This window comes from Eleginops maclovinus, chromosome 18 (genome assembly GCF_036324505.1).
Source record: "Eleginops maclovinus isolate JMC-PN-2008 ecotype Puerto Natales chromosome 18, JC_Emac_rtc_rv5, whole genome shotgun sequence".
Taxonomy (NCBI): Eukaryota; Metazoa; Chordata; class Actinopteri; order Perciformes; family Eleginopidae; genus Eleginops; species Eleginops maclovinus.
In genome coordinates, this window is record NC_086366.1 from 7,340,863 (window position 1) to 7,366,200 (window position 25,338).

General features: G+C 39.4%; 3 protein-coding genes across 4 annotated transcripts; 1 reads left to right on the plus strand and 2 right to left on the minus strand.

Annotated features, from left to right (window-relative positions):
* Nucleotides 1-355: 355 nt before the first annotated feature.
* tirap (toll-interleukin 1 receptor (TIR) domain containing adaptor protein) lies at nt 356-3,022 on the minus strand. Its single transcript, XM_063906319.1, has 3 exons — nt 2,806-3,022; nt 1,025-1,642; nt 356-832 (listed from the first exon to the last, which is right to left on the minus strand). The coding sequence occupies exons 1-3, from the start codon at nt 2,810-2,812 to the stop codon at nt 780-782; spliced, it is 678 nt and encodes a 225-aa protein (XP_063762389.1). The 5' UTR covers nt 2,813-3,022; the 3' UTR covers nt 356-779.
* Nucleotides 3,023-4,668: 1,646 nt separating this feature from the next.
* srpra (SRP receptor subunit alpha) lies at nt 4,669-13,420 on the plus strand. 2 transcript variants are annotated; one of them, XM_063906761.1, is made up of 15 exons: nt 4,669-4,782; nt 4,899-5,036; nt 5,685-5,768; nt 5,903-6,066; nt 6,219-6,379; nt 6,469-6,622; nt 6,914-7,064; nt 7,186-7,313; nt 7,635-7,756; nt 7,855-7,941; nt 8,587-8,759; nt 9,823-10,036; nt 11,259-11,422; nt 11,966-12,064; nt 12,270-13,420. In XM_063906761.1, exons 2-15 carry the CDS (start codon nt 4,914-4,916, stop codon nt 12,396-12,398), a joined length of 1,953 nt encoding a protein of 650 aa, XP_063762831.1. In that variant the 5' UTR covers nt 4,669-4,782; nt 4,899-4,913; the 3' UTR covers nt 12,399-13,420. The 2 variants fall into 2 exon arrangements, with proteins under 2 accessions (XP_063762831.1, XP_063762832.1); XM_063906762.1 differs by having other exon boundaries at nt 7,186-7,308; nt 7,633-7,756.
* A 46-nt stretch (nt 13,421-13,466) lies between these two features.
* fam118b (family with sequence similarity 118 member B) lies at nt 13,467-25,137 on the minus strand. Its single transcript, XM_063906763.1, has 8 exons — nt 24,646-25,137; nt 23,317-23,406; nt 22,854-23,106; nt 17,003-17,230; nt 16,227-16,355; nt 15,182-15,479; nt 14,545-14,613; nt 13,467-14,277 (listed from the first exon to the last, which is right to left on the minus strand). The coding sequence occupies exons 2-8, from the start codon at nt 23,397-23,399 to the stop codon at nt 14,264-14,266; spliced, it is 1,074 nt and encodes a 357-aa protein (XP_063762833.1). The 5' UTR covers nt 23,400-23,406; nt 24,646-25,137; the 3' UTR covers nt 13,467-14,263.
* Nucleotides 25,138-25,338: the final 201 nt, after the last annotated feature.

The window sequence follows — 25,338 nt, forward strand, 5'->3', positions numbered from 1 at the left end:
ACTCTTACACTCACAGCCAAGCACATGGGACATAATGTTTCTCTCTTTCTTCTCATTGATGGTAACAGAAAAGGCTTGAAAGTAATACTAAATATCATATCTACACACCGGCATATTCTGACTTGTCTGTCTTTCTTTCTTAAAGGTCCATCTTTCTTTTCAGTTGGGTGGAAGAAGGAAAATACACCATCTAGTGTACACTACATGTACAACCTTTTTGAACCCTGTAACTGTAGTCTGTCATGTTTTACTCTTTTAAAAAAGATCATATTTATGGTGCTTTAGTGCCCTATTTTGGGCTGCAACCAAATGTAATTATGTGTAACAAGCTGAGACTGTGAATATAAATGCGCATTTATTGCACACGGCTGTTAGCGTATGTAATAGTTCTCCGGATCTGAAAAGGAAGTAAGCCCTAGTTCTGCTTGGAATCAACAGTTTCCTGTTCATTGTATGAACATCCGTCACACACAAACACACACACGCACACACACACACACACACACACACGGTTGGTTATTCAAAAATATGAGCAAAAGCCTCAGACCAACTTCCTTTTCTGATGTGCTATTAGGGTCACTGAAGTTGACTTTGTTCAATAGCAGCAGTGTTTTCCTTTAAGAGCCATGCACTTTAGCTAAGTGATCATTATTTATAATCTGATAAATCATCATTTTATAAATCATCTTTCTTCTATATCACTCTCAGTTGGTGTCCCAGCACGGTCCTATCGTTGAGTTTCAGCTTCTCTTTTGTTTGGGTTGCTTATTGCACTAATGCTAGAGATGTCCATAATCCAGTTTCTTCTCATTTCTATCCAGGTTTTCCAGGTCTGTATAAGACAAAAGGAGGAGACTATTAGGATGACTTCTGTACATATGACTTATGAACACTTAAGACGTATTTGTACAAACGGCTACCATTACCGGCTCCTTCAATACTTATATGTTATATATATATATATATATATAAATTGTATGTTTGTGTGAGAGATAAGTTGTTTGTAGTGTTGCACATTACTTACAATTGAGCACAGACTTGTTGACGAGGGTATAACCTCGTTCAGGGTTCTCGCTCAGGTCAATTTGGTAGTAGAACCTCACTTCCTGAGGACACTGAGAGCGGGACAGGTTCAGAAGCAGGGGGATGATCCGATTAGACATAGGCCCCTCAGCTAGAGCCTGATGCATCATATACTTGCACCATTCATCCTGCAAGAAGTCTGGAGTGATAAGCAGAGCCCTCAAGTGGCTGTTCTGCACCGCCTGGCAAAACTCTGTGGCCATTGCACCTCCTGGACAGGCGTCTCTCTGCATGAGAAAGCACCTTAGACTGTGGGGAGAAACCTCCAGGAAGGAGACCAGGCGGAAAGCCTCCTCAATGTCACATTGCAAAGAGCTGTGGCACACAAACACATCATACTTTCGACTCCATCGTCGGGAACTTGGAGCAGACCGTGGCTGTTGAGGTTTTGAAGGGGTTGTCCCCAATGACAAGGATGACAAAGTACAGCATTGTGATTTGAATGAAAGTGTGGATAATTCACTGCCGACAGAAGACACAGATTTTTTTGTCAGATTTGCCTCTTGTTCATGTTGTGCTGATAAAGATACTCTTGATTTAAAGATGCTCTGGATCCATCCTTCAATGAGAAAGAAAAATATGTTGATGTCAATGAGATCTTCTTAGTCCACTTAAAAAACACAAGTCTATTAACCAATGAAAATGAAAAGCTATATGGGTCAATCCAAAGTTTGAGGACATTTTCTGTCTCACCTATACAATTTCAAATAATCCATGCCAAAAATTATAAATTGTCTTTAGACATGATATAAATAAAGTTGTTGAAAAAGTGGTTTCCAAAAATGTTTTTAAAATATCTAATAGTTCTCATGTCACACCGTCTTTAAGATATATCAACAAATAACAATTAAAATATGCTTTTTATTTACCTATTTTGCTGATATTTAGTTGATATGTCTCCTGTAATGGTCAATCATAAACATATTTTTAATAAGAGTAACTTTACACTAAAGTTATATCCCACAATATGCGTGCCACCCTGAGACAGAACTATATTTAGCTTGGCAGACACAGAGGTAATAACATTATCAGGGGCTCCTGCTATAGTCCAAGTTAAATCATCTCTTTTATTTTTTAAATTCTTCTTTTCTTTTCAGTCTCGAATGAGTGGGGCATTCTATTCAACACAACCATGTTACTCATATTATCAGAATAAGACAAATTGCTTTTAAGTGATCTTTCTTTAGTTTTTAACTTGGTTTGTCCTTGTCTTGAAACTAGCATTACATTCTGCAGCCATAACTCCTGAGGTAAGAGCTAACATAAGCATTGATTTGTAGCCCTGTTACTATAATTAGAGTAACATGGTTGTACTCGGGTTACATGATTGCATTTCCTGCTGTTCAATCATTAGTAAAATTAAATACAATCTATATATTTTAAATGTAATACAGCATTTTCCCGAAATATAAATTTGCTAGTTTTTTTATTGCCACCAGGCCTACGCATGATATAGTTGCAACAACAAACATTTTTCTCAACACTTGACTTATGATTGATTTCTGCTGAGTTCTAGCACAGCATTGAGCGCTGCTGAAAAGCAACAAATAAGACATCTAATAAAAAGTGTACTTTTGATGCATTAAATAAAGGGTTCAATTTTCCAAAGTTGTGATATCTAAATCCTCCAATTGTGGAATTACCCATACCAAAGCTACAGATTAAATAGTATTAAAACTGATAAAGATAAAGTTTACATGAGAAATAAATGACTTTACTTACCATGCATGTTGTTAACTTCATCCTGTTTGCTCAATACCTTGCCAAGATCCTTCCGTTAAATAAAAGTATAATGATCTCATCTGTTTAAAGAGCTCCACTGACCCAGACACGCGTTACTCAGAGATGATAGCCAAACTAATAACAGTTTCAACAATGTGACAGTATCAGAAAGTAACAAAGCGAACTGGTTGCAAGAGTCACTGACATCACCAAAAGAAATGAGGAAGGTGATAACTGCAGTAAGTAAACGCATGTTCACTCACATTTCAAATGCAAAGTTAATGAAACTGTTGTGCTTCATAAAGCAGGTAATTAACTCTTTTTTAAAAGCAAGCTTATTAAAAAATGTGTTTGTGTGTTACTTTCGTGTTTCTGTGGTTTTATTTCAATTTAAATACTATATTTTATAATCTTGACTTATTACGTTCTGTTTTGTAGAAAAATAAATGATTTAATTCAATAAGATATTGTGTAAGTGCAAGAACATTGACATTTACCAAACCATCACCGTACACACAGCTGAACCTTTTCTGCGTTTAATATGTTTCGTGTAAGATTAGGTACAATTGATGTCATGCAGTCAAATCAAGGAAGTATGAAGAAAGCAGGCGTTAAAATACATTTACAAAAAAAAAAAAAAAACCTTGGCAATAGTGGCCCCTCGCATACCATCAGCAACCAGAGAGAAGTTTCAGAAGACAAACTAAATGTCCCTGTTCACAGAGACAAGAACACACTGGGGGATTTATTCCTGTGGTGAATAAATGATCAGATATCGTAGACCACTTTAGTAACAGTGTCAATTTCACACTTTTAGATTATTACCTAAAACGTAGTGAACGTTGGTTTTCAAAGGGAAGCAATATATGTGCGTACGATATCAAAAGTAAAAGTAAGCAAATCGATCAAAAGTCAAAGTAAGCAAATCATTGCAGAATAAATGGCCACTGTGGTTGTACATGGTGTAACGTGTAGCCTACTGTGGATCAGTATTTAGGCTATTGAGGCCCTGGGGTTTCTTTTAATCTAGGCATGTACATGTACCATCAAATTTCTTTTTTTGTTTGTGTGTTCAATAAATCTCGATCAGTAAGATAATTTAGGGCAAAATAAACAATATTTCACATGGAAATTTCACATGGAAATGTTATAGCAGCAAATACCTTATATTTGTATATGCTACTTAGGCCTACCATAAGTAGCATAATACAATTTGTATTTTAAGTGAAATGATGAATTAAATGTATTTATTTGTAAATATACTTAGTGCACTGGTTTGATTTTCTTTCTTTCTTCTGTTGTTTTAATGGCACATGGCAAACAGCTTTTATGTGAATTAACAGCCACCTTTTGGAATGGAGTGTTAATCAGCATGGTATAGCCCTTTACATACAGTCTATGGGTATAATCCTAAATCAATATTATAATCCCTGTTCTTTTTAAACACCTATGCTACAAACCCTGAACTCAATAGCAACATCTCGATTATATTTAATTCTGTTTGGTTTCTGTTCAGTGTTTTCTTTAGTGATAATTTGTCTTGCTGGTATCTTCGACAATGTAAAATAACATACTGAACTGTTTTGTCATTGCCACAATTTTCAAATTTTCCTGATGTATGTTTTTTCATAATGAATAATGTGCTATTAAACCTTGATTTTGGGGGGAAAATCTTAATAAACTGGAAGATACTTCATAGTACAAAGCTCCCTGAAATAGTCTATAAGTATCAAGTATCAAATGTGTATTTAAAGTTCCATTATTAATAACATTTATTTATATTTCGATGTACTTTGTGCACTACTTTGATTGTTTTGTGGCTATTCGCTAAGAATAGCGCATGCGCGATCTCCGACGGGGAAAATCACCGGAAGTGCGCGTCACTTCCTAGTGCTGCATCTGACGTGTCTAAAACAGTTTTGCTCTGGTGGTGAATTTTACTCGTGGGGGATTTATTATCTATCGTGCTGATATCTGGTAAGAAGTGATTGTTTGACAATTTAACACGGGCACTGTAAAGACTCACTTATTCACTAATTTATCGCTGAGCCTCTGTTTAACCCTTTTTGTCCGTTTATGTGTCTTTGATCCAGAGACAAGGTGACAAGATGCTAGATTTCTTCACCATCTTCAGCAAAGGGGGGATAGTGTTGTGGTGTTTTCAGGGAGCCGGGGTCACCGAATCATTCACCGAGCCTGTCAACGCTCTGATCCGCTCCGTAATCCTTCAGGTGGGACAACAGGCTGCTCAAAACCCTCTGACAGTTGTCTGTTGTGGCTTCAACTGCTAATGCTCATGCTAGCAAACGTTAGCTTATTGCACAACGTTCGTGGTTTACCACGTTAAGCTACTATATAAGTGTTCATAGTGTTCTCTATCATTCCGTCTAAAACTTGACTTTTTAGTCCAGTTGCCAGCGTTGTTAAGCAGAAAATGTTGTTGTAAAACTGCCATTGTTGATCGTGAAAATGTCAGAAATGAATCAAGTATCCTTAATAAACACTCCAACATTGTCCTAATCGGCCAAGCCATTTTATAACTATTGTCAACATAGGCTATAATGCTAAATAGCACAACATATGCTAGTTAGCATCTAGCTGTTTCTATATGCTGGGGACCCGTATCTTACATTTCTAACATAAATATTGAAATCTAAACTACCACTGTGCATGTAACCCACATGTGGCTTGTTGGCGCCTGGAAACCCTATGTGCACATCATAATCACCTTGTAATTAAGAATTCGTCAGTTGAATGTTGACATATTTAGTGCTAGAGAGACTTATTTAGCGTTGTTATGGGGACGCAGAAGGCTAGCTATAGCAGTATGTGTGTGTTTAGCTGCTGTTGACATTTCAACGATGTTTGTGATGTTACAGGAGCGAAGTGGGAACAATTCATACACCCATGAGGCCCTGAATCTGAAATACAAACTCGACAATGAGTTTGAGTTAATTTTTGTGGTAAGCTTCTCACCTCTGCACTAAATTCCTTGACGTTAAAACACCATTTAGGTTTGCACATCTGCAATATATGTTTGTTGATTTTAGTTTTATGTAATTGTGATCACTCTTCTCTTTTTCTTGTCTCTGTCCAGGTGGGTTTTCAAAAGATCCTGACGCTGACTTATGTGGACAAGTTCATAGATGACGTTCAGCTCCATTTTAGGGATCGTTATAAGAATGAGCTGGAGCAAAAGGGGCCTTTGAAACTAATCCAAAACAACTTTGCATTTGAGGATGACTTCACAATGCTTCTTAAGTAAAGACATACAGTTTTGCAATTTATATTACATATATGTGTGTCTGCTGTGGCAATCAAAATTGTATATTTAAATCTGGTGAATATGCTTTATTAACCAGTCTTTGTTTTTGTGTTGCACATTCTAACATGCGTTACATTTTTACTACTAGAGATGCGGAGAAGAGCAGCAAAGCTCGGAGCCAAGGCAACATGCGGACCTTTGATCAGTCTGAGAAATCCCAAAAAACTGTGAAGTCAATGATAGAGACCAAGGGTGGGGAAAAAGTCAAGGAACAGGGTGGCAAGAAGAATAAAAATAATAAAAAGGAGGGTAAGTGCTTTTGTGTGTGTGTGTGTGTGGGGGGGGGGCATCAATTAAATCTTAGTCCTGACTTTGTTTGTTATCACAATCTTTTCCAGCTACTGCAGCTGAGCCTGTCAAACTGGATCAAGGCAAGGCTGGGCAGAAGACGGCTGAAAACGGTAACCAGGGCTTGACTTCTGAGGAGATCATGCTGAAGAAGAGGGAGGAGTTCTTTCGCAAGCGCACCGCGGTACCTACTGAAAAACCAGTGTAAGAGAAATTACATTCATAAATATCAAGAAAAATATAGTATAATTTAAAGTACTTGTAGTGTGTTGAGTCTGTGTCCGTTCCATTTCAGCAATATGAAAAGTAGTGATCCCGAAATGTATTATTAAAAGACAGTTATGATCTGATGTGTCAGTGGTTTGATTGCCCTCAATACAGCCAGAGACATTGTTCAATAGCTAGGAGATTCTGTCAGTCCTAGTACTTCCTAAAGAAATCGCATTGCTTATTCTTTTACGAGCTTATTTTAATATTCTGTCATCCTGCTCACAGTAAGTCCCCAAAGCCTCAGAAGCCTAGGGAGAAACAGATGCGTGTCTGGGACATGGGTGGTAACAGCACCAAGGAGGTGGACTACAGCCGAAGGAATGGAGATGGATCGTCAAACGGTGGCGATCAGAACCAGGAAGCACAAATTTACCTGGTAAGTAACCCCCCCTCCCCCTCTCCCTCTACTACAACCGAAACATGTCTCCGGTCAAAGAGGCATCTATATTGGTCACATTAAAAATGTTAAAATGAATTCCTTTTTTTATCTGTTTTAGGGGGAGCAGTTGAACTCCATGAAAGGAGACCTGCTGTCTGTGGACTATGAGTCCAGTGAGGAGGAAGAAGGGATGGAGGAAGAAGAGGAAGAGGAGAGAGTGGTTGTCAATCAAACAAGCAAGACGAGGTAAGAGTTTTTTAAATAGTTGTATTATTGTTAAAGGATGTATGATTTTAAAATAGCTAGCTATAGCCCGTTATTTATTGCTTTACATGACAATTTTAAGTTCAAGTTACCCCCAATTTTTAATGTAAGATCTTTTTTTTTATTGCCTCAATTTTAAACTAATTTGTCGAAGCTGTATAAATAAAATGGAAAACATGCATTGACTAATACGAAAGGAGGTCTTTTATAAGCGAGGAGAAAAGCAGGGAAAAACAATCAAATAAACTATGAAACTAAGAAATAAAATCAACATAAATAATAGTCAATTGTAATATTTCTCAGCTCCAAAAAGAGTGGCGGTTTTGGAGGCATGTTCGGGATGCTCAAGGGCCTTGTGGGCTCCAAGAGCTTGTCCCGGGAGGACATGGAGCCAGTACTGGAAAAGATGAGGGACCACCTCATCGGTATGACAACACATATCTCTCTCAATTACCCCTTTCCTTTTCTTCAACATTTAAAGTCACTTTTCTGTTATTAATTCCTCTCCCTTATAATCCTATAGCAAAAAATGTAGCAGCCGACATCTCCTCCAAGCTCTGTGACTCTGTCGCCATCAAACTGGAGGGCAAAGTCATGGGCACATTCACCAGTAAGTAACATTCCCTCCATCCACTCCCACTTCCTTTAACAATCATTGAGTTTCAATGCAATTTACTTGTCCTTATCTACTGTAAGAGCACCAGTGGACATGTTGGGAAAAGTCATTTGATTACAGTAATGGCGCTCCACATCATTCTCTCTATGATAACTGACGTAAATGGATTCAAACAGGAACTTTCGCTAAGGTTCATGTACACAGGATGTGATTTAAAATGTTGCCCAGACAAGAGTGTGGTACTTGTAAACATCACACACATTATAAAGTCAAATAGGAGAAGTATACAGAGACCATGTATATATTTTATAGATTATAGATGATTTATAATATTTGCTTGAGATTTAGCAATAAATCAATACCAGAAGAACAAACTGGCCAGACTGTGTAATGTTTTCTAATTATATAACATAATAGGCAATATCTTGATAACAGCTCATGATTCACATCGTCGCCAAATCAAGAAGGACCTTAAAAGTTTTTATAACTGATAATGGTTTCCCTTCCTGGTGCTCTCCCCTCAGCTGAACTATGTTTATGTAATATAATTATATGAGGTTATGTTGGTCACTAAATATGAATGGGAGGAGGACCTCAGCACAACTTTAATGTGTGTGCGTGTGCGTGTGCGTGGTATAGCTGTGGCCTCAACTGTAAAGCAGGCCTTGCAGGACTCTCTGGTGCAGATCCTGCAGCCCAAGAGGAGGGTGGATATTCTGAGAGATGTCATGGAGGCGCGGAGCCAGCGGAGGCCTTTTGTTGTCACTTTCTGCGGTGTCAACGGGGTTGGGAAGTCCACCAACCTGGCCAAGGTGAGTTTTCAGTGTTAGAATGATAGTGACATGTAATTAGAGCATTTTCCATTAAGTATATCTTTGCTGACACAGAACACTAGTCTCAGGGGTTGACTGTGTAGGTTTGGCATTGTTTTGTAAGAGTTTGTGGTCATGGAGGACCTGGATTCAGTCTAGTTTTAACATGCCTGCACTAGTTTCAACATGCTTGTGAAATGGAAAATATAATGTGCGTAACACGGTAGATAAAAGTAGCTTTTTCAACCCAATTATATTAGTGTATTGTTTAATAATGTATCAAAACTCCAGGAATGGAATGGCCCTATGATAGGCCACAATAACAAAGTGAATACTTTAATAATTACATAAATATGTCAATGGGATTGGTGAAATGCTTATTGAGTATTACATGTCTTGAACATCACTTCAAGCTTCAGGAGGAACAAAAAACGTTTTAGTTTTTGTTCCTGTTTTTGAGTTTATTTCGGAAACTAACACAAATGAATTCCATCACTGTTCCTTTTCTGCTGGTTACTTTAAAGTTTATTAAGCGTCATCAAACGTCGTTGTCCAGCAGTGGCTCAGTCAGTAGGGGCTTGGACTGGGAATCGTAGGGTCGCCGGTTCAAGTCCTCGAACAGACATGAAATATGGAAGGTGGACTGCTATTTGGAGAGGTCCCAGTTCACCTCACCCTGCTGTGGTGCCCTTGAGCAAGGGCTCAACTGGTTGAGCCCTTGCTCCTAGTACTAGGATGGGTTAAATGCAGAGGACCAATTTCACTGTGTGCATGTATGTGACAAATAAAGAGGGTTTCATCCTCCGATTCTATCTATTAACAGCATTAAAAAGCAAAAGAATTCTCGCAATATGGAAAATAAACAGCTACATTTCCAAATATATCAAAATGAATCCCGTGGAAAAAAAAAAGATTGATATTGTATATTTTCCCAGCACTAGTTGTTGCATACTTTTCTTCAGTGTAACCTATTTATTATTAGTGTTCCTTTTTTGCATTTCAACATGGCCAGATTTTTTCCCACACATGTTCATGTAAACCGAACTCCTCTCTGTTCCTCCAGATCTCTTTCTGGCTGATAGAGAACGGTTTCACTGTGCTGATCGCAGCCTGTGACACGTTCCGTGCAGGAGCTGTGGAGCAGCTCCGCACTCACCAGCGCCGCCTGAACTCTCTGCACCCCCCGGAGAAGCATGGAGGACGCCCGGTAGTCCAGCTCTATGAGAAGGGCTACGGGAAAGATGCTGCTGGGATTGCCATGGAGGCCATTGCCTATGGTAAAATGTCTATTTCCTAACTAAGGCTGCAAGAATTGGATAAATAACAAGTTATTATTTTGATATGATTCACAATATCGGAAAGATTGATAATTGTCTGCACCATTATTTCCATTATAATTGGAAATATATTAATGTGAACATGGTGTTATTTAAAAAAGAATCTGTGCACAACAAATCTGTTTTGTTAAGTCTGCAGTAAATTATTTGCAGGCCAGGATATCTCTGCAGCTACAGGATATATTCATATTTTCAAAAATGTTTAGCCTTTAAAATATTGTGCCTCTTAAGATAAGATAAGAGGTTCTTTATTAATCCCAAACTGGGAAACGTTTACGTTGCAGCAGCATAAAACAAAACAAGGTATGGCACATAATTAGAAATTAAAAGAGTAGAAATAAACAATTCTCGAAATACAATTAACCCAGCGTTAGAGAGTAAGACATAATATATACAGTTGAGTGCAAGGAGTAGAATATTAAATTAAATATACATGTACAGTGTGAATGTTATATTTCCAGCTAACCAAATACAGGCTATGGAGCAGCGAGTTCTATACTGCGAAAAATATAGAATAGTCCAGCGGTGTCCAAACTTTTTTCAATGAGGGCCACAATCAGAAACACACACGAAGGGCTGGGCCACTCACTAGAGGTGAGGTATATTGCCTAAGTTAGCTAAATCAATCAGATGTAGGTCAATTATTGTTGATACTTGAAAATCCTTTAAGAAAACCAGCAGCCTACAACATAGCTCTCCCCAGGGTTTCATTTATTTTGTGTGCAGCTAAACCCCTAAAACAGAATATTCAGATGGCTTATAAAAAGAGGAACTAGGAAGGATATTTTTGAAGCTTTTGGAGCTACTTAGATTTGTTAGAAAAAATGTTTTCAATTTTGACATCATTTATTTGAAAAGTGGGCTTATTAACACACACACGTATTTTGACATATATATTTAAGAAGTACAATATAAGAAAACCCAAGTTTCAGGTTGGGGCCATAGTCCATTATACTTTGGAATTTGCTGAGGGCTGATAGAAAATGCCCCGCGGGCCGCATTTGGACCCCGGGCCATAGTTTGGACACCCCTGGAATAGTCCATATTTCGTTTTCCTAACCTTAAGCTTTTTGTTCGTTGTTGATTTCACATTCCATTTCCATTAAGCATTAATACCCACTAAATAGTCAAATAACATGTACTCCTGTTTCTTTGTTCACAGCCCGCAACCAGGCTTTCGACGTGGTGCTGGTGGACACTGCTGGGCGTATGCAGGACAACACGCCCCTGATGACAGCTCTGGCCAAACTCATCGCAGTCAACATGCCCGACCTAGTACTGTTTGTTGGAGAAGCTCTGGTTGGCAATGAGGCAGTTGACCAGCTGGTAAGAACACTCACTAAGTCCTATTTCCTTAACATGTGGAAAGCAGCTTCTTGAATCCCTTTATTGTATTAGATTTAGTTTCATGAACAAAGACTCATTTCAGATCACCCTTAACACAAGAACTGCCATGGGGGTCATTGAATCGTGGGGAATGAAGAGAAAATACAAAATGAGCATTTGTATCGAAATGATCTGCGGTTCTAGGAATAATGGAATGTTGGCAGTTCTAGTGTTAATGAACAGTACTGTCTTAAATGTCATTACAGAATACAGTATTTATTTTACTTGCATCTACAGTTGAATTATTCCTGCATTTTTTTTCACTTTCACAGTTTTCATTGTATTGCATTATTTTACTCATTTCTTTATCTCTTATCTTTTGAATCTTGAATAACAAAATGCAGTAGGATTAAATAGATCAATTGTTTTTTGAACTCTCCAGCAGAGGACAGTGTTGCTCCGATGTGTGTGGACAGATGTTTACTCAGCTGTCATCAGTTTTTCCAGGAGTGACTCATTTTTTTCTCTTCCCTGTGTCTTCAGGTAAAGTTCAATCAGGCTCTGGCCGACCACTCCATGTCTGAGAAGCCTCGCCTCATTGATGGCATTGTCCTCACTAAGTTCGACACCATCGATGACAAGGTATGTGATAAGCGAGTAGTGCAGTGAAGATGTATTATTGCAGGCCGTACTGGAAGTTACGGCAGATATTTTTCGGAAATATAGCAGTAAAAAAGCTCTGTGGCAAACACACGTTTTTGATACTTCAACGTTTTGTGCAGCAGGATAGCCTACACATATTAATACACCTGGGTTGTGCTCATTTATCTTCCTTCCTCCTTCACAGGTCGGTGCTGCCATCTCCATGACTTACATCACGGGCCAGCCCATAGTGTTTGTGGGCACAGGGCAGACCTACAACGACCTGCGCAGCCTAAACGCCCGCGCCGTGGTCAGCGCCCTGATGAAGGCCTAAGTGGCTGCATGATCCGCTGTGTAACTCATCGTCGCAACAAAGCCAACCGAACCATTCTGCCACAGCCGTGAGATGTCCAGCCCTGCTAACCCGCGTTCGTCATCCCTCCTCCCTACTTTGCTCCAAATGAACTCATGTCATGCACAGGACTTTATTTCCCCGGTGAAGTGTGCACATTGAAAGACGGAACATTTTTGCAACAAAACTAGAGGGCCAAGCGTAATTTCTAAACTTTCGGGCCTACATTAAAAATCTAAAACAATGGTCCCATCCAAATGACAAGCTGACTAAATGGACCTAGGTTGTAAAATGTCATCATTTGCTGCGTAATTCAGTAAAGACTTTTAAAATAAACTCTACCTGGCATTTTGTCAGTCAGTTTTCCCCTCCTCATGTAAATGAGGTCAGGTCGTGAAGGCTTGTTGACGTGACATTTCAGCAGCTGCCGGTGCCCGAGGGAAGCTTAGTGACCATAGTGCCTATCTGTCTTTTAAGTTACCAACTTCACTACATGGGGGGGTGATGTAAATCAATATAACAATGGCTACATCCAGAGGACTCTCATTCTGTACTACACACAGATGGTGTGCATGAATATCAGAACTTATGAAGTGAGTAGGTGTTGTACTCTTCTGTCAAAAATGGAAACTAAATCACAACTCCGTACAATAGTTCTGGACTGGTTGTTCTATCAAAGTGATCTCCCAGAGCTCGTTGCCTACCTAACATTGTAATCTCTAAAAGGACACATCGATTCCTCGGTTCATAAATGATGAAAAGACATTTTATATTTGTAGAGATTATCCATTGATTTTCAGACTTGTGTGGTCTGAAGTCATACAGGCCTTCTTATTTATGTTTTCCCCTCTGATTTACTTCTTATTTGTAAGAGGATATATAAGTCTTAATCTCTAGCCCCCCCTCCCTTTAATTTGCAGGAGTGCAATATGAGAGAATTGACGATTTGAGCTAATTTATGAGAATGTAAACATTTCTAAATAAAGCTGCTGTATGCAATAACAGCCAGCGGGATTTTCTTTCTGTTTCTATCAAGAATGACAAGAAAAATGGGATACCAAAAGCTTTATTTTGAAAATAGTACTTATAAATACTATGTCAGAAAATACATGCAAGTATTAAAAATTACAAAAAAGGCTTACAAAGAACATATTCAGCACAGGAGTGGCAAAGTGACTGCTACAGGCTGGGAGCCTCTCTGCTATGAAGACTTTTATTTTTAATAGGATTATAAAAATGTGTTTGCAAGTAAGCCTTCCATCATTGTGATAATTATTTCCACCCATCCAGCAGTGTGCAAGTCAAGTTTGACTGGTTTCAGGGTCACCACAGAAACAATACTTAGTACATCAACCCAGCATTGCCATTGGTTAAGAGCTTGTGATGTGCGTTAAAGTCCTCTTACAGGACGGTTAGGTTAATGCATTACAGATTGTTTTTGCATATTTGCAATCCAATGGATGCAGCGACGTGAACGTCTGTCAGTGGATCTAGGATTTGTCCCATTTCGAATACAGAACAGCACATTTCATCACCATTTTTTTAAAGTTGCTTTTTACTGCAGCTCTCCAAATGTTGAGCAACAAGTCATAACAGTTCAGTTCAACAGAGGTTGAGTATTGGCAGTTACTTTACACTTCTCCTTTTCCCTTTTTAAACCAAAGATAATAATAAAGAAAATCACAGACACCTGTGAGACAACAGTTTTATAGGTCTCCCGTGGTCCATAGTTTTCCCAGATTCTTAAATCCATTGATTGAAATCAGACTTGTGCTACCAAAAGTAGCCTGATGTCATGACGGAGCTGTGGAGGAAAATGACTGATACTGATCCCGACTGTGTGCCTGTCAAGAATGAAGGTCTGGGGCAAAAAGAGAAGGAAGGGACTTAGGTGAACACATGAGAAACAGAATCAACCACCGACTGCCATGCAAGCATTACAGCAGAGTCAGATGTATGTTTGTGTAAAGGAATACCAGCAGGTTCTTTTGATACGGAAAATCCAAAACAGAGTTGAATTTTCTAACTACCAGCATACAGCAGGAAAACAAGCCTTTCACATTATTATTCTTGAAATGTCTCTCCCCAGTGGCCACTGTGTGAAGTCAAAGAATCATTTAGTCCTAACCTTGAAGGAGGCTTTTCTGTGTGCCGTTAAATCCGTTCTGCTGTTCTTCCCCATTTTGTGAAGGAGACCCTGTAACGAGAGAGGGAGCAAAAAGACACATTTTAAACTGAAATGATAAAGAATGAATCGTCACAAGGGAAACGAGTTAGCATTTTGACACTTTCTAGTCCCTCATCTCAGTGTCATTTGTATTGAAGTAGCTTTTGGTTGGATAAAATAAGAGAATAACAAGTGACTAAATAAGACTACTAACACCATTCCAGCAAACACAAGCCTGCCTTTACCTTAGTGGCAGTGACATTAAGTCGTGCGACTGTAATTTAGTTTGTTTATAACATTACATTAGTTGTTTAGATCTGCTTATTGTATTTATGCTTCAACCTTTCAAAAAGTGGCGTTAATATGTTGAAATTATCCCGCTGATAAAAAGGTGTAGGTATCAAAAATGTTTGCTTGCCACAAGTTTTATTTTCTGCAATATCCGAAAAATAAGCCGTTGCAATGCTTACTTCCAAGTCAGCCTTAAATAATACATCATCACTGCATCACTCTACGCAAAACAAACGTCAAAAAGAGACAACTGACGACAATATATTCCCTTAATCAAATCTGCTAAATGTATTTTAACCGTGCGTACCCCAGCCGTTGGTAGCCACGTCGCGGTTGCAGATCTCGTTGGCCAGCCTCTCAAAGTACTCGGGCAGGTCGGCATACTCGTCTCCATAGGAGATGACCTTGATGCCCTTGTCGAGCATGTTGTCACGCAGCTTCTTGAACTCGCCCACGTCCTCTCGTCGTACGAGCATGAAGTGTTCGAGGTCCGACTTGTGTTTCACGGCCTCCAGGAACAGAGCCTGGAAGGTGGTGTCGTCCACTGTGCGCCCGCAGCCGAGAAACACAAAGGATTTGGTCTCATACAGCTTCTGGATCTCACGCTGCAGAGACCAGCGGTAATATTTTATTATTTTACTTAGGTGAAAGATTTCTAATACAACAAAGTGTGCAGACAGAAGCAACATTGGTCATTTACACTTCATGAGTTAAGTGGAGAATATCTCAAAATAAAGTCCTTTTGTCAGAAACATTACCTATAGAGTGGTGCAGGAATGAGTCCTAAAACACGGAATTGAGTTACCATTTTGGCACTTTCTGTTGTCTCAAAGTTAATGGTGTTTTGAAAGTGATTTTTGGTTAGGCGGCTGAAATAAGATCTGTGGTAAACACACGCTTATGAGATTTTCAAGTTTTTTACAGCTTAAAACCCATAACTAGATAACTAATTATCTTCTGTGTGTCATGAAAATGGCTGTTGATATCAAGCAATATCAAATGAGAGCACTAAAAATCATTATGCCAAGCATTAGCCACTTTTAGCTTAGCTTTAGCAACTTTAGTGGTGGTGATGTGAAGCCATGCAACCGTCCTGTAGTTTGATTATGGCCTACCGTTAGCATTGCTCTTCTAGAGATAGCATTTATGCTTATATGTGGAAATTAACTTCTTGAACAGAGCGGTCAGTTTCATAAATAATTGTTAACCACAGAGCTTATTTTTGGCCATAATCTAATGGAAAGATCAATCGGCTTTTTGTGGAGGGCGCCCTTGCTATGCTAACTTCAGGGTCGGCCTGCGTCAACACACCATCCCTGCAGCACTCAATAGTGAACACTTCCAGCGCTCACCATCACTTCAGTGTTCCTCAGTACATTCTGGTAGCCTGCAGGGTGCAGCACGATACCACTGGGGTTGGTGTAGACGCCGTGGATGTGCAGAACACTTAACCGCCGTTTCTCCTGAGCCCACTCCAATACCTAGACACACAAGCACACACACACGCAAACTTAACAGTCCATTGCACTCAATCCTGTTCTGGCTGGGCTGGGAGTACAATCACTGAACAGCAGTTAAAGGATATTAGCCCTGATGGAGAGGAGGCATAAATACCAGGACTGAGAGGCAAAGCAACATGTCTCTCAGAAGCCTCAAACCAATTCTTGTACATTTGTGTTCTATGAACAACAAAAAATGAACTTTATATGAGCTGGTAAATAAATAACATAATCATTGAATGATTGGCTTTTGGCAGAGAAAATTGTCAGAAGTGAAACAAACTGGTTTATTTTGGCAAACACACACACGTCTCGTTCAGCCAAGTCTTAAAGCAAAAGCAAATATTGGTCAATCTATAAAATTGGACTAGCAGCTGAGTAATGGTTAGAACTTTAACCTTTCTCCACCTGTCAGAGATTTTTTTTAAAACAGGCTCTTTCAGGTCAAAGGATTATCTCTTCTTCACCAAAACTTCACTTCTCTTCTTCACCAAAACTTCTATTCAGGGCGATTTACCTGTGACTTTCTACTTTCTACAAGCTAGTTGCTTTAGTGACCTTTACACTCATTTCAAAATGCTGATTGAGGCAGATCAATCAAAGGCTGATCACGATGGGAAACCGGTTACCTTCTTCTCGTCTGTCAGGTCCAGAGACTCCAGCTTCGTACCCTGGTGAGCGGCGTAGATCTCCAGCAGGTTGTCGAAGTTAGTGGTGAGCACCAGCGCCCCGCTCTCCATCAGCTGCAGCACCGAGCGCAGCAGATGCTTCCCAGCGTGCTCCATCTTACACTCCAAGTCGTCAAACACCTCGTACAGACAGTCCTTGAAGAACGTGGATCGTACATTCCCGGTTCTCTGTATGAAAAAAAAAAAAAGACAGGAAATGCAGGGATTAATTATGATTTGCAGCCGGGGTAACGCACAAGGAACATGGATCATACAGGAGGGGAAAAAAAGACAGAAAATGAGAGCATTAATTGAGTTTGTACAGCAAAATCTTAGTTACTTTATAATAAGTAAATGTATAAATGTGTCAAGTGTGCAAGTCGTTTTGTAGTTTAAACATTATAAATATTTGTAATACAGGGTTAAGATGTGATATAACTGAAGATACCTTGACAAACAAGGTAGTTTCACAGTACGTTTTGATACGCAATGAAAACAACACCTTATATAGAGCAAGATGCACTCAAGACAGACGGCCACATTGACTCTGCGTCTACCTTCTTAATCTTGATGATCAATTCTCCACTATGCTCCTCTAACCAGCCCTGCATGCAGTTTGATAACAGCAGGAAGGGGAAGCGTAGCGGACAAAGAGCAGCACTGTGATCTAGTGCAGAAGTACAACTTGTGCAATGAAAAATACATATTGATCCCAGGAGCACAGATCCTGAGGCTGAAGTACACTTGGTGGTGAAGTCTTTTCTGTAAAGTATGACTGTGATGGAAACTTCTGAAGAAATGGAGACGAAACTCAGAGAGACACAGGGAGAGCTGGAACTTTGATGGCAAACACTGAAGGTTTATTATGAAGTTAACGGCCGGAGAATTGACAAGACATTTGCTGCAGCCACGAGTTGACAGAGCGGTTGCACGACCAATTCTGAAGATCTCCTCTGCAGTCCGAGGTTTTAACCATTTCAGACTGATAATCAACATTAGCGAGACTAAACAAATATGGATCCTTAATGTAACTAAAGCTGTCGTCCATGGCAAAAGAATATACTCCAGGGAACCTACGTTTCCAGATAAGAAGGGCTTCTAGATGTCCCTAAACAACCTCATGGTAGCTTGTGCTCGGTCAGAAACTGGCAACAACAAAGCACCCAAGCTGCCCCTCCTTAAAGGAGATTACAGCAACCCCAAGGCCGAAGACCTACGCCATGGGAAAAGAGACAGAGGAAGGAGGCAATGATGAACTGTGTCGAAGGCAACATATTCGGTAACACTTTAAAATAAGACTGCCCTTATTAAGGGTTTACGAATAGTTTGTAGTTCAATTATTAATTAGGTTGTGAACACTTCATAAATTGTTAATAAGCTTTTAAAAGACAAGAGATAAACAAAACATCAATATGGATGGGGGGGAGAATCAACTCGGTGAACAGCAGATACCAAGGACGTTGGCTGATGAAGAAGGTGGAGTAAGCTAGATAGCCAATAAAAGGCTTAGTCATCTTGCCAAATAGTCAACCTGTATTGATTTATGAAAACTATGTTAGAATTGGTTTATAAATGGTTCTTCATGATTAATAAAGTGTTTCATAAAATAACCTCTGATGGAAACAAAAAAGAGAATGAAGGGTTATTTTGACGTAATGTTCCCCATTAACAAAACATGTTTAACTTGAGTATACATTTTTTGTTTGAGTGAGCCCTACGAGGGACTCAACCCCGACTGTCAGTGGTTTAAATCCTCCATCACTAGAAGAGGAAGAATTGAATGAAACCCTCTTTATTATCTTCATACACGTACAGTACACAGTAAAGCACACACACTCATTTTTACTTCTGCATTTAACCCATCCTAGTGTTAGGAGCAGGGGGCAGATACGTGTGGAAATGGTTTGTTAAACATGTTTGAACATGATCCAAATTACCACACTGGCTTTGTGGTAAAACATAATTAAATACCAGTTGGCAAGTTTCAAATTGCAAAGATAATAATAATAATAATAATAATAATAATAATAATAATAATAATAAATATAATAATACATATAATAATACAATTTATATAGTACCTTTCTAGAAACCCAAGGTTGCTTAAGATATTGATTAGATATCAAGTATGCTTCTAAACATCCTACAACAAGCAGCCTTTTAATAAGATTGGATTCATGAGTAGACAGTTTCATACCATGTGACCTCACCACGTGTTCATTTTAGACCAGTTTGAGCAACAGTGCAATGACAGTCTCTATTGTTGGTCGGAGCTGCTTCCAAGCTAGTCGGAACAACAGAATGATGACACTAAGGAAATGAAAGGATAAATTAAAGCCACAGTAGTGTAATTTGACCTTAAATACAGACTGGTTATTTAACCATTCATACTCTACTTTCAATCAGAGTTCCTATTTCTATTTACTTTAACTAAACTAGAGCTTAGATCTAAACATGTGTACTACCTGCTCATAGTTACTTGTATTTCACCAAGACTCCCCCAGTTGCACTGCCCTCCACAGGAATTCCCCTCCAAGTGCTTACTCAAGTGAGACTTCAGGTGTCAAGTGTGAGCCTGTTTTTCAAATACCTACTCCAGTGCAGCCATGTCCTGTACCAAACACACCATGTAGCTCTCTGATCCATTACACAACTCCTCAAGCAGCATCTCACACCACACCTGAGACTGATTATGGGCTGGGTCTAAACCTCACCCTTACCTGGCACAGCCTGTTCTTTAAAAAAAAACAGAGACACTGAGAGACAGGCAGCTAAGAATAGCACTGTAGTGTGGAGATGCAGGGACCAAGGTGATCTTAGCACAAGGAAATGCTTTCAGAGATTACAGCTTTAATGGGCTGAACAGCGAGAGTCCTTTCCACAGGAAGAAGCTCATTATCCACATCTAGTGTCTACAGCCCCCACCCTAATCACTGTGTCCTTGGACTGACTCGAGACTTATGCAAGTACCAAATGAAATGCAAGTAAACAACTCTGGTTTTGAATATGTGTTCTAATAGATTATTGTTTAGAACTATGTTTTACTCCAGGTTGTATGTTTGCTTCACAATGCTCTTCTGTTGACAGGCATACATATAGGTGTGACAGCTGTAACATGTGCTGACTTTTCCCACGTTTTCTATTGGATGTCCTATCATACAGTGCTATAAAGTCTCTTCTTCCACAGACTTTATCTCACCATGATAGTTGACCTGGAAAATATAAACCACAACGGATCTCAGTTCATCCACACAATGATTATCAACATATGATCAAAAGTCTCCTCCACTGACCCCTACGGACATAATAGTTTATATTTCTGGGCTGAATTAAGCAAATAAACTTGTCGGGAAATCTGCTATTAGGCTTTTCTTTGCCAAGGTCAAACATTAGAGGGGATTTACAAGAAAATAAACTAGTTTTTACTTCAGATTAGCCTCATTATCGGAAACACCGTAATCCATCCGAAACACAATTCCATGAAAAGTGGGTTAAGCTCTTGCAGCGGTAAATATAATTCACCTCGACTAAAAGGCAAGTCTCTCACACATTCATATGCAAAATATGTAAAATCATTAACCCAGGTCTAGTGATAACCCATGAACATATTTGCAGAAGTGAATGGGTCACTACTAACTCATGTAATCTTCTGTACTTTACTAAATGCTGGCTGTTGTTTTAAATCTGTCTGAATGAAAAATCTGTGCTGGTTCACATTAGTCTATGCTTGTTTTTTTTCACCCTCAGCATGCCGGAGCCTGCTGTGACTGTAGCCAGCAGCGTTGGGCTGGTGTCTGCACGACTGTGGATTGAAATAAACACGATGGATAAAGCCATAAAAGCGCTGCTTGTTCCCTTTGCGACAACGGGCGGAGGGCAGAAACAAAGCGTGTTTTATCAATGTCAAAGGTGCGATGAGACATGACTAACACAGGAGGCAAACTGCAATAAGGCTCCCATCTGCCAGCCCTGCACCAGACCACACCAGTTCAATACAGGTAGACAACTCAGTGATATGGAAATCCCCCCCCAAAAAGATTTGAATTTCATTTATTTGTAACAATCCAAATGGTTTATTGCTGCATGTTCTATACACAATATACACGGATAAAATGTTTTGCTTCCTCAAAATGTATGAACCTAATTTGGAAAATTGTTCTGTTACAGCAGCATGTGAACAATGAATTGCACATGGGTTAAAAAATGTGATAAAATAGAAATGAAATATTGAGTATCTCTATGAAATACACAATACAAATGTACAAGAATAAAAAGAAAACACTATAAAAGACCAACCTACTTCAAACAAACAAATACTGATAGGGTTTTTTATAGAAACAAATATTAGGAGGACAAGACTGTGGCGCTGATCTTGTATACAAATTCTCACGAGAACACGCCGCCTGTATAAAAGATGGCGCCACAGACGTAAACAAGAGTAGCGACGTCGGACCTCTGTAAAAACAAAGCTGTCTCTGCCGTCTGACGCTAAGTAATTATACCGTTTCTGACTAACAAAAGAATTGTTTTCTGGCACCACTTTAAAATTTTACGGGGAAAATCAGCATTTTGGTATGAGGGCGCACGCCGAAATTAGGAGGGTTCAGCACCCCCTGTTACTAGTTTTAGACAAAACCCTGCTGACATGATCAACGTTATACGAGTGTGCAAAATAGATGCAGTTCTAAGACCAATTTATTCTAAAAAAGATAAATATATGTTGCTTCTGTTGTCTTCCTGAATAAATATCTTGTTGTGTTTGTAAGGTCGGGTCAGGTGGCAGGAATCTTTTCATAGTTTTTTTTGGACTTGATCGTTTTTAATGACATTTTGAATGTTGTATTAGGCTGCAAAGTAACCATTTGTGCCGCAAAAAAGTGCGTTTTGCTGTCGTCTTCAAACCCAAAAAGACTATTGCTACTGAACACTGCCTTCCCTTTGACACTGTTCGCCTAAAGCCTTCTTTTCAACTGTTGTCTCACACAAGTTATATTTACTTTTCTCTGGTCCTCTTGGCTCTCACATGGTGTAACGTCTTCTCTGCTGTGACATGAGTCTGTTGCTGATACATCTTTAGAGTATGATATGAAAAGGGGATTTTGCAGAGCTACAAATTGCATTTGTCATTTAATATTGACCCTTTTTCACAATACCAAATGTATGGGATGTCCACACAAGTCAGGTGGTTACATTTCTTATATTAAACCAGAATAACTGATGTCCAGCTTGTTGTATTTTTATTTTTCTCTTTGCTTGCAAAAGACACGATATGATACCAAGAACAGGACAGGAACAAAGTCAATAAGAGGAACATTTTTTGACACTAGTTGACACTATTAGCTCAGTTTGGGGAAGTTTCTGTTTGCTTTAAAAACCCAACCATAAGTGGCCGAACTTCCAATATCACCCTATAATTGTGGTGTTCTACATCACACCCTAGTACTCTTGGATTTGACGGACTTCTGTTTTAAAGTTAATGTTTTTTTGTAATTATCTCTATAAAAAGGGATCAAGATTTGATGGGGCATATAAAGCCCTTTAACTGTGGTAAACCATAAAAAGGGTTTTTATTATTCCTACACCAATAAACTATTTAAAAAATACAAGCATGCGTTTGGATTGAAGAAAAGGTCTAACACAGAGGTCATAAGCTGAAGAAGTTTAAATGAGATAAGATGTATCATCTCTTTCCATGGAAGTTGAAACAAAATGTGCCTTGCTGAGGAAATGACAGTGACGTAAGAGAGTGTCTACTGTGTGTTTGTACACATGGGACGGGGTGGTGCAGAGGAAAATGCTCAGGCAGTCTTACCGGAGAGAGTTTCTGGATGAGGTCATGAGCCACGTGGACCAAATTCTTATCTTCCTGCATGTGCTTCTGGAAGCGCCGGCTCTCCTCCTCCTCCAGTAGGTCAAAGTCGTTAGCTGCATCGAGCAGGGCCTGGATGAGGCCTTTCCAGGACCGGAGAGCAGGAACCTGAGGGGCCACTGCAGAGCTCACCCCTGTGCCAATCACCAGGACAAGCTCTGGGGCCCGCTTGGTCTTCAGGCTGGGCAGCAGTTTCCTTTGAGGAAGGCAAACATTTAATGATGATGGTGCTTCTCAAATCCTTTCACAAAGAATTAAAGAAACCATTTTCAAGTAGAGTTACAAGATGTGTGAAACTAACACCTTCCAGTATGCAGAACTGGTTAAAAAAAACAAACTTAACCAACCGTAGACAAAACTGATGCATGAGTCACGGGCAGAGTGCAGCTGCAGAACCTGAGCTTACCTGGGCTTTTTTGCATTTGAGTCTGCATCCTGAGAATCAGCTGCAGGTCGCTTCTCAGTTTTCACTGCAACAACGGAGGCCATTCAGGTCCTGTAACAGAAGCACGTTCAACCACATGTTAGCGCTACATACAGCACACATGTGTTGCTTTACTGTCATTAGTGACGTGTGCATCTTAACTAAACATATTATATCAGAATCATGTCAAAGAGGATATTTTAATTCACATATCCATGGCAGGCTTTAAGTGTCGTAGCAAAACATGACAGTGCTTCCTTATGCCCTACATAACCATTTCCCTAACAGGAATTCATTTATGAATGTCCTCCTGCAGACTGAGGATCCCAATGGCCAGGAAAAAGGCTGTAATGAACCCTTATTCCATCAGCTGTGACCATCCTCAATAACAGCCTGTTTAAATAGGTCTCCCCTCCAATACACACACACACACACACACACACACACAACCACACCTTAACTCAAACTTAAGCCCCCCCTTTTCAAAGATCTTTCTTAGGACATTCTGCCACCGACACTATCACATAAATGTAATGTATAGTTAATTGTTTATTTTTAATACAACTGATATTTTAATGGACCCAAGCGAGAGGAGGAAGAAAACAACTACTCTGCACTTCTATTATGACCGCCACTAGTTAGCCACTTTAAGATGCAACTCCCCTCTTTTAGTGTGTATGAATTGTATGTTGCACTGGACATGGGGAGTGTTCTTTTTTTTTATTTGCCAGTACCAAAGACACATTTCCGTTATGCATTTAATGGACAATAAAAGTACTCTGAGTCTGAAAACAACACGACTGATGCTGATGACACATGCTTCAGGGTGTGAAAAATACAACCCCCAGTAAAGCAATTGTTCCTGTGAACTGTGACAGCCAAGGTGACATTATCACATCTGTGTTGGTTTCACAGTAATATGCAAAAAGTTAGATCAACAAGTTCATGTTTTAATGCAAACATTAAGATTAAGCATCATTTCGCAAACGGGAAATCATTTATAAATGTCCTCATGGCAGAACACCATGCCTGAAGCTGGTGACACATGTTTAGGCTATTTTAAGGATACAACCTATAATAAAGCTATAGTTCATTTAAACTGCGACAGCCAAGGTGATATTACCATGTGTGTGTGTGTGTGTGTGTTTCACGGTGAGCTTACGCAAAAAGTAGGCTAAGCGTTTGTAGGTCAACTAGTTCGTGTTTTAATGCAAACATTAACTTATGAGGAAAATAAAAAAAGTTGCAATTCCCAAAACAAGGCTAAACAAAACGTTAGTTCAGAAGCTAGCTGGACATTTGGTTACTTACCTTGATTTAGGTTGTGTTAAGCTAATGCCCAGTCTTTATTTGGGGCGTTCAGGTGCTTTAATTGTCGTCAGCGAAAGTTGATTCAGATATGTGAGCCACGTTAAATAGCTTACAAGCATAAATTTGAGTTCGTGGCTGTTAGCTTGGTATGATGTCGATGCTAACCTGTTGATAACCGCATTGGTTAACTGGTACGATATTACCGGACAAAGAGAAGCAGTAAACTAACAACTAGCATTAAGCTAACGTGTGTTTTTTTTGTAAGCTAAGTTAGCTAACGTTATATCCCAAGATGTCAAGATCCAGAAACCGCCTCCCTTTCACTTGTCATTCTGATGATTTAGAGTAGCATATATCCGGTGTTGATCAATCGCTTAAGCTAAAGAAAGTCGGGTAATTTCCCCCGGAGTTACTGTAAACACTTGAAATGCTCTCAAGTTTACCGGTTGCTGCTACAGTGACGATCTATGTTTAAGTTTAGCGGAGCTGCTGAAGTCACCGCCTGCGGTCTTATGATGCCTTCATGGCCTGTACGAATAACTGATTTTGGCATGTGGTTTTGCTGCAGGGTGAATAAACAAACAAATCAAAGCATACTTGTACAGTAACACTTCATTAGAATAGATATTAGTTATGTGACAGAAAAAGATGGATTTCCAAGCGATGTATGTGAAGATTAAGGTAAGTATATTT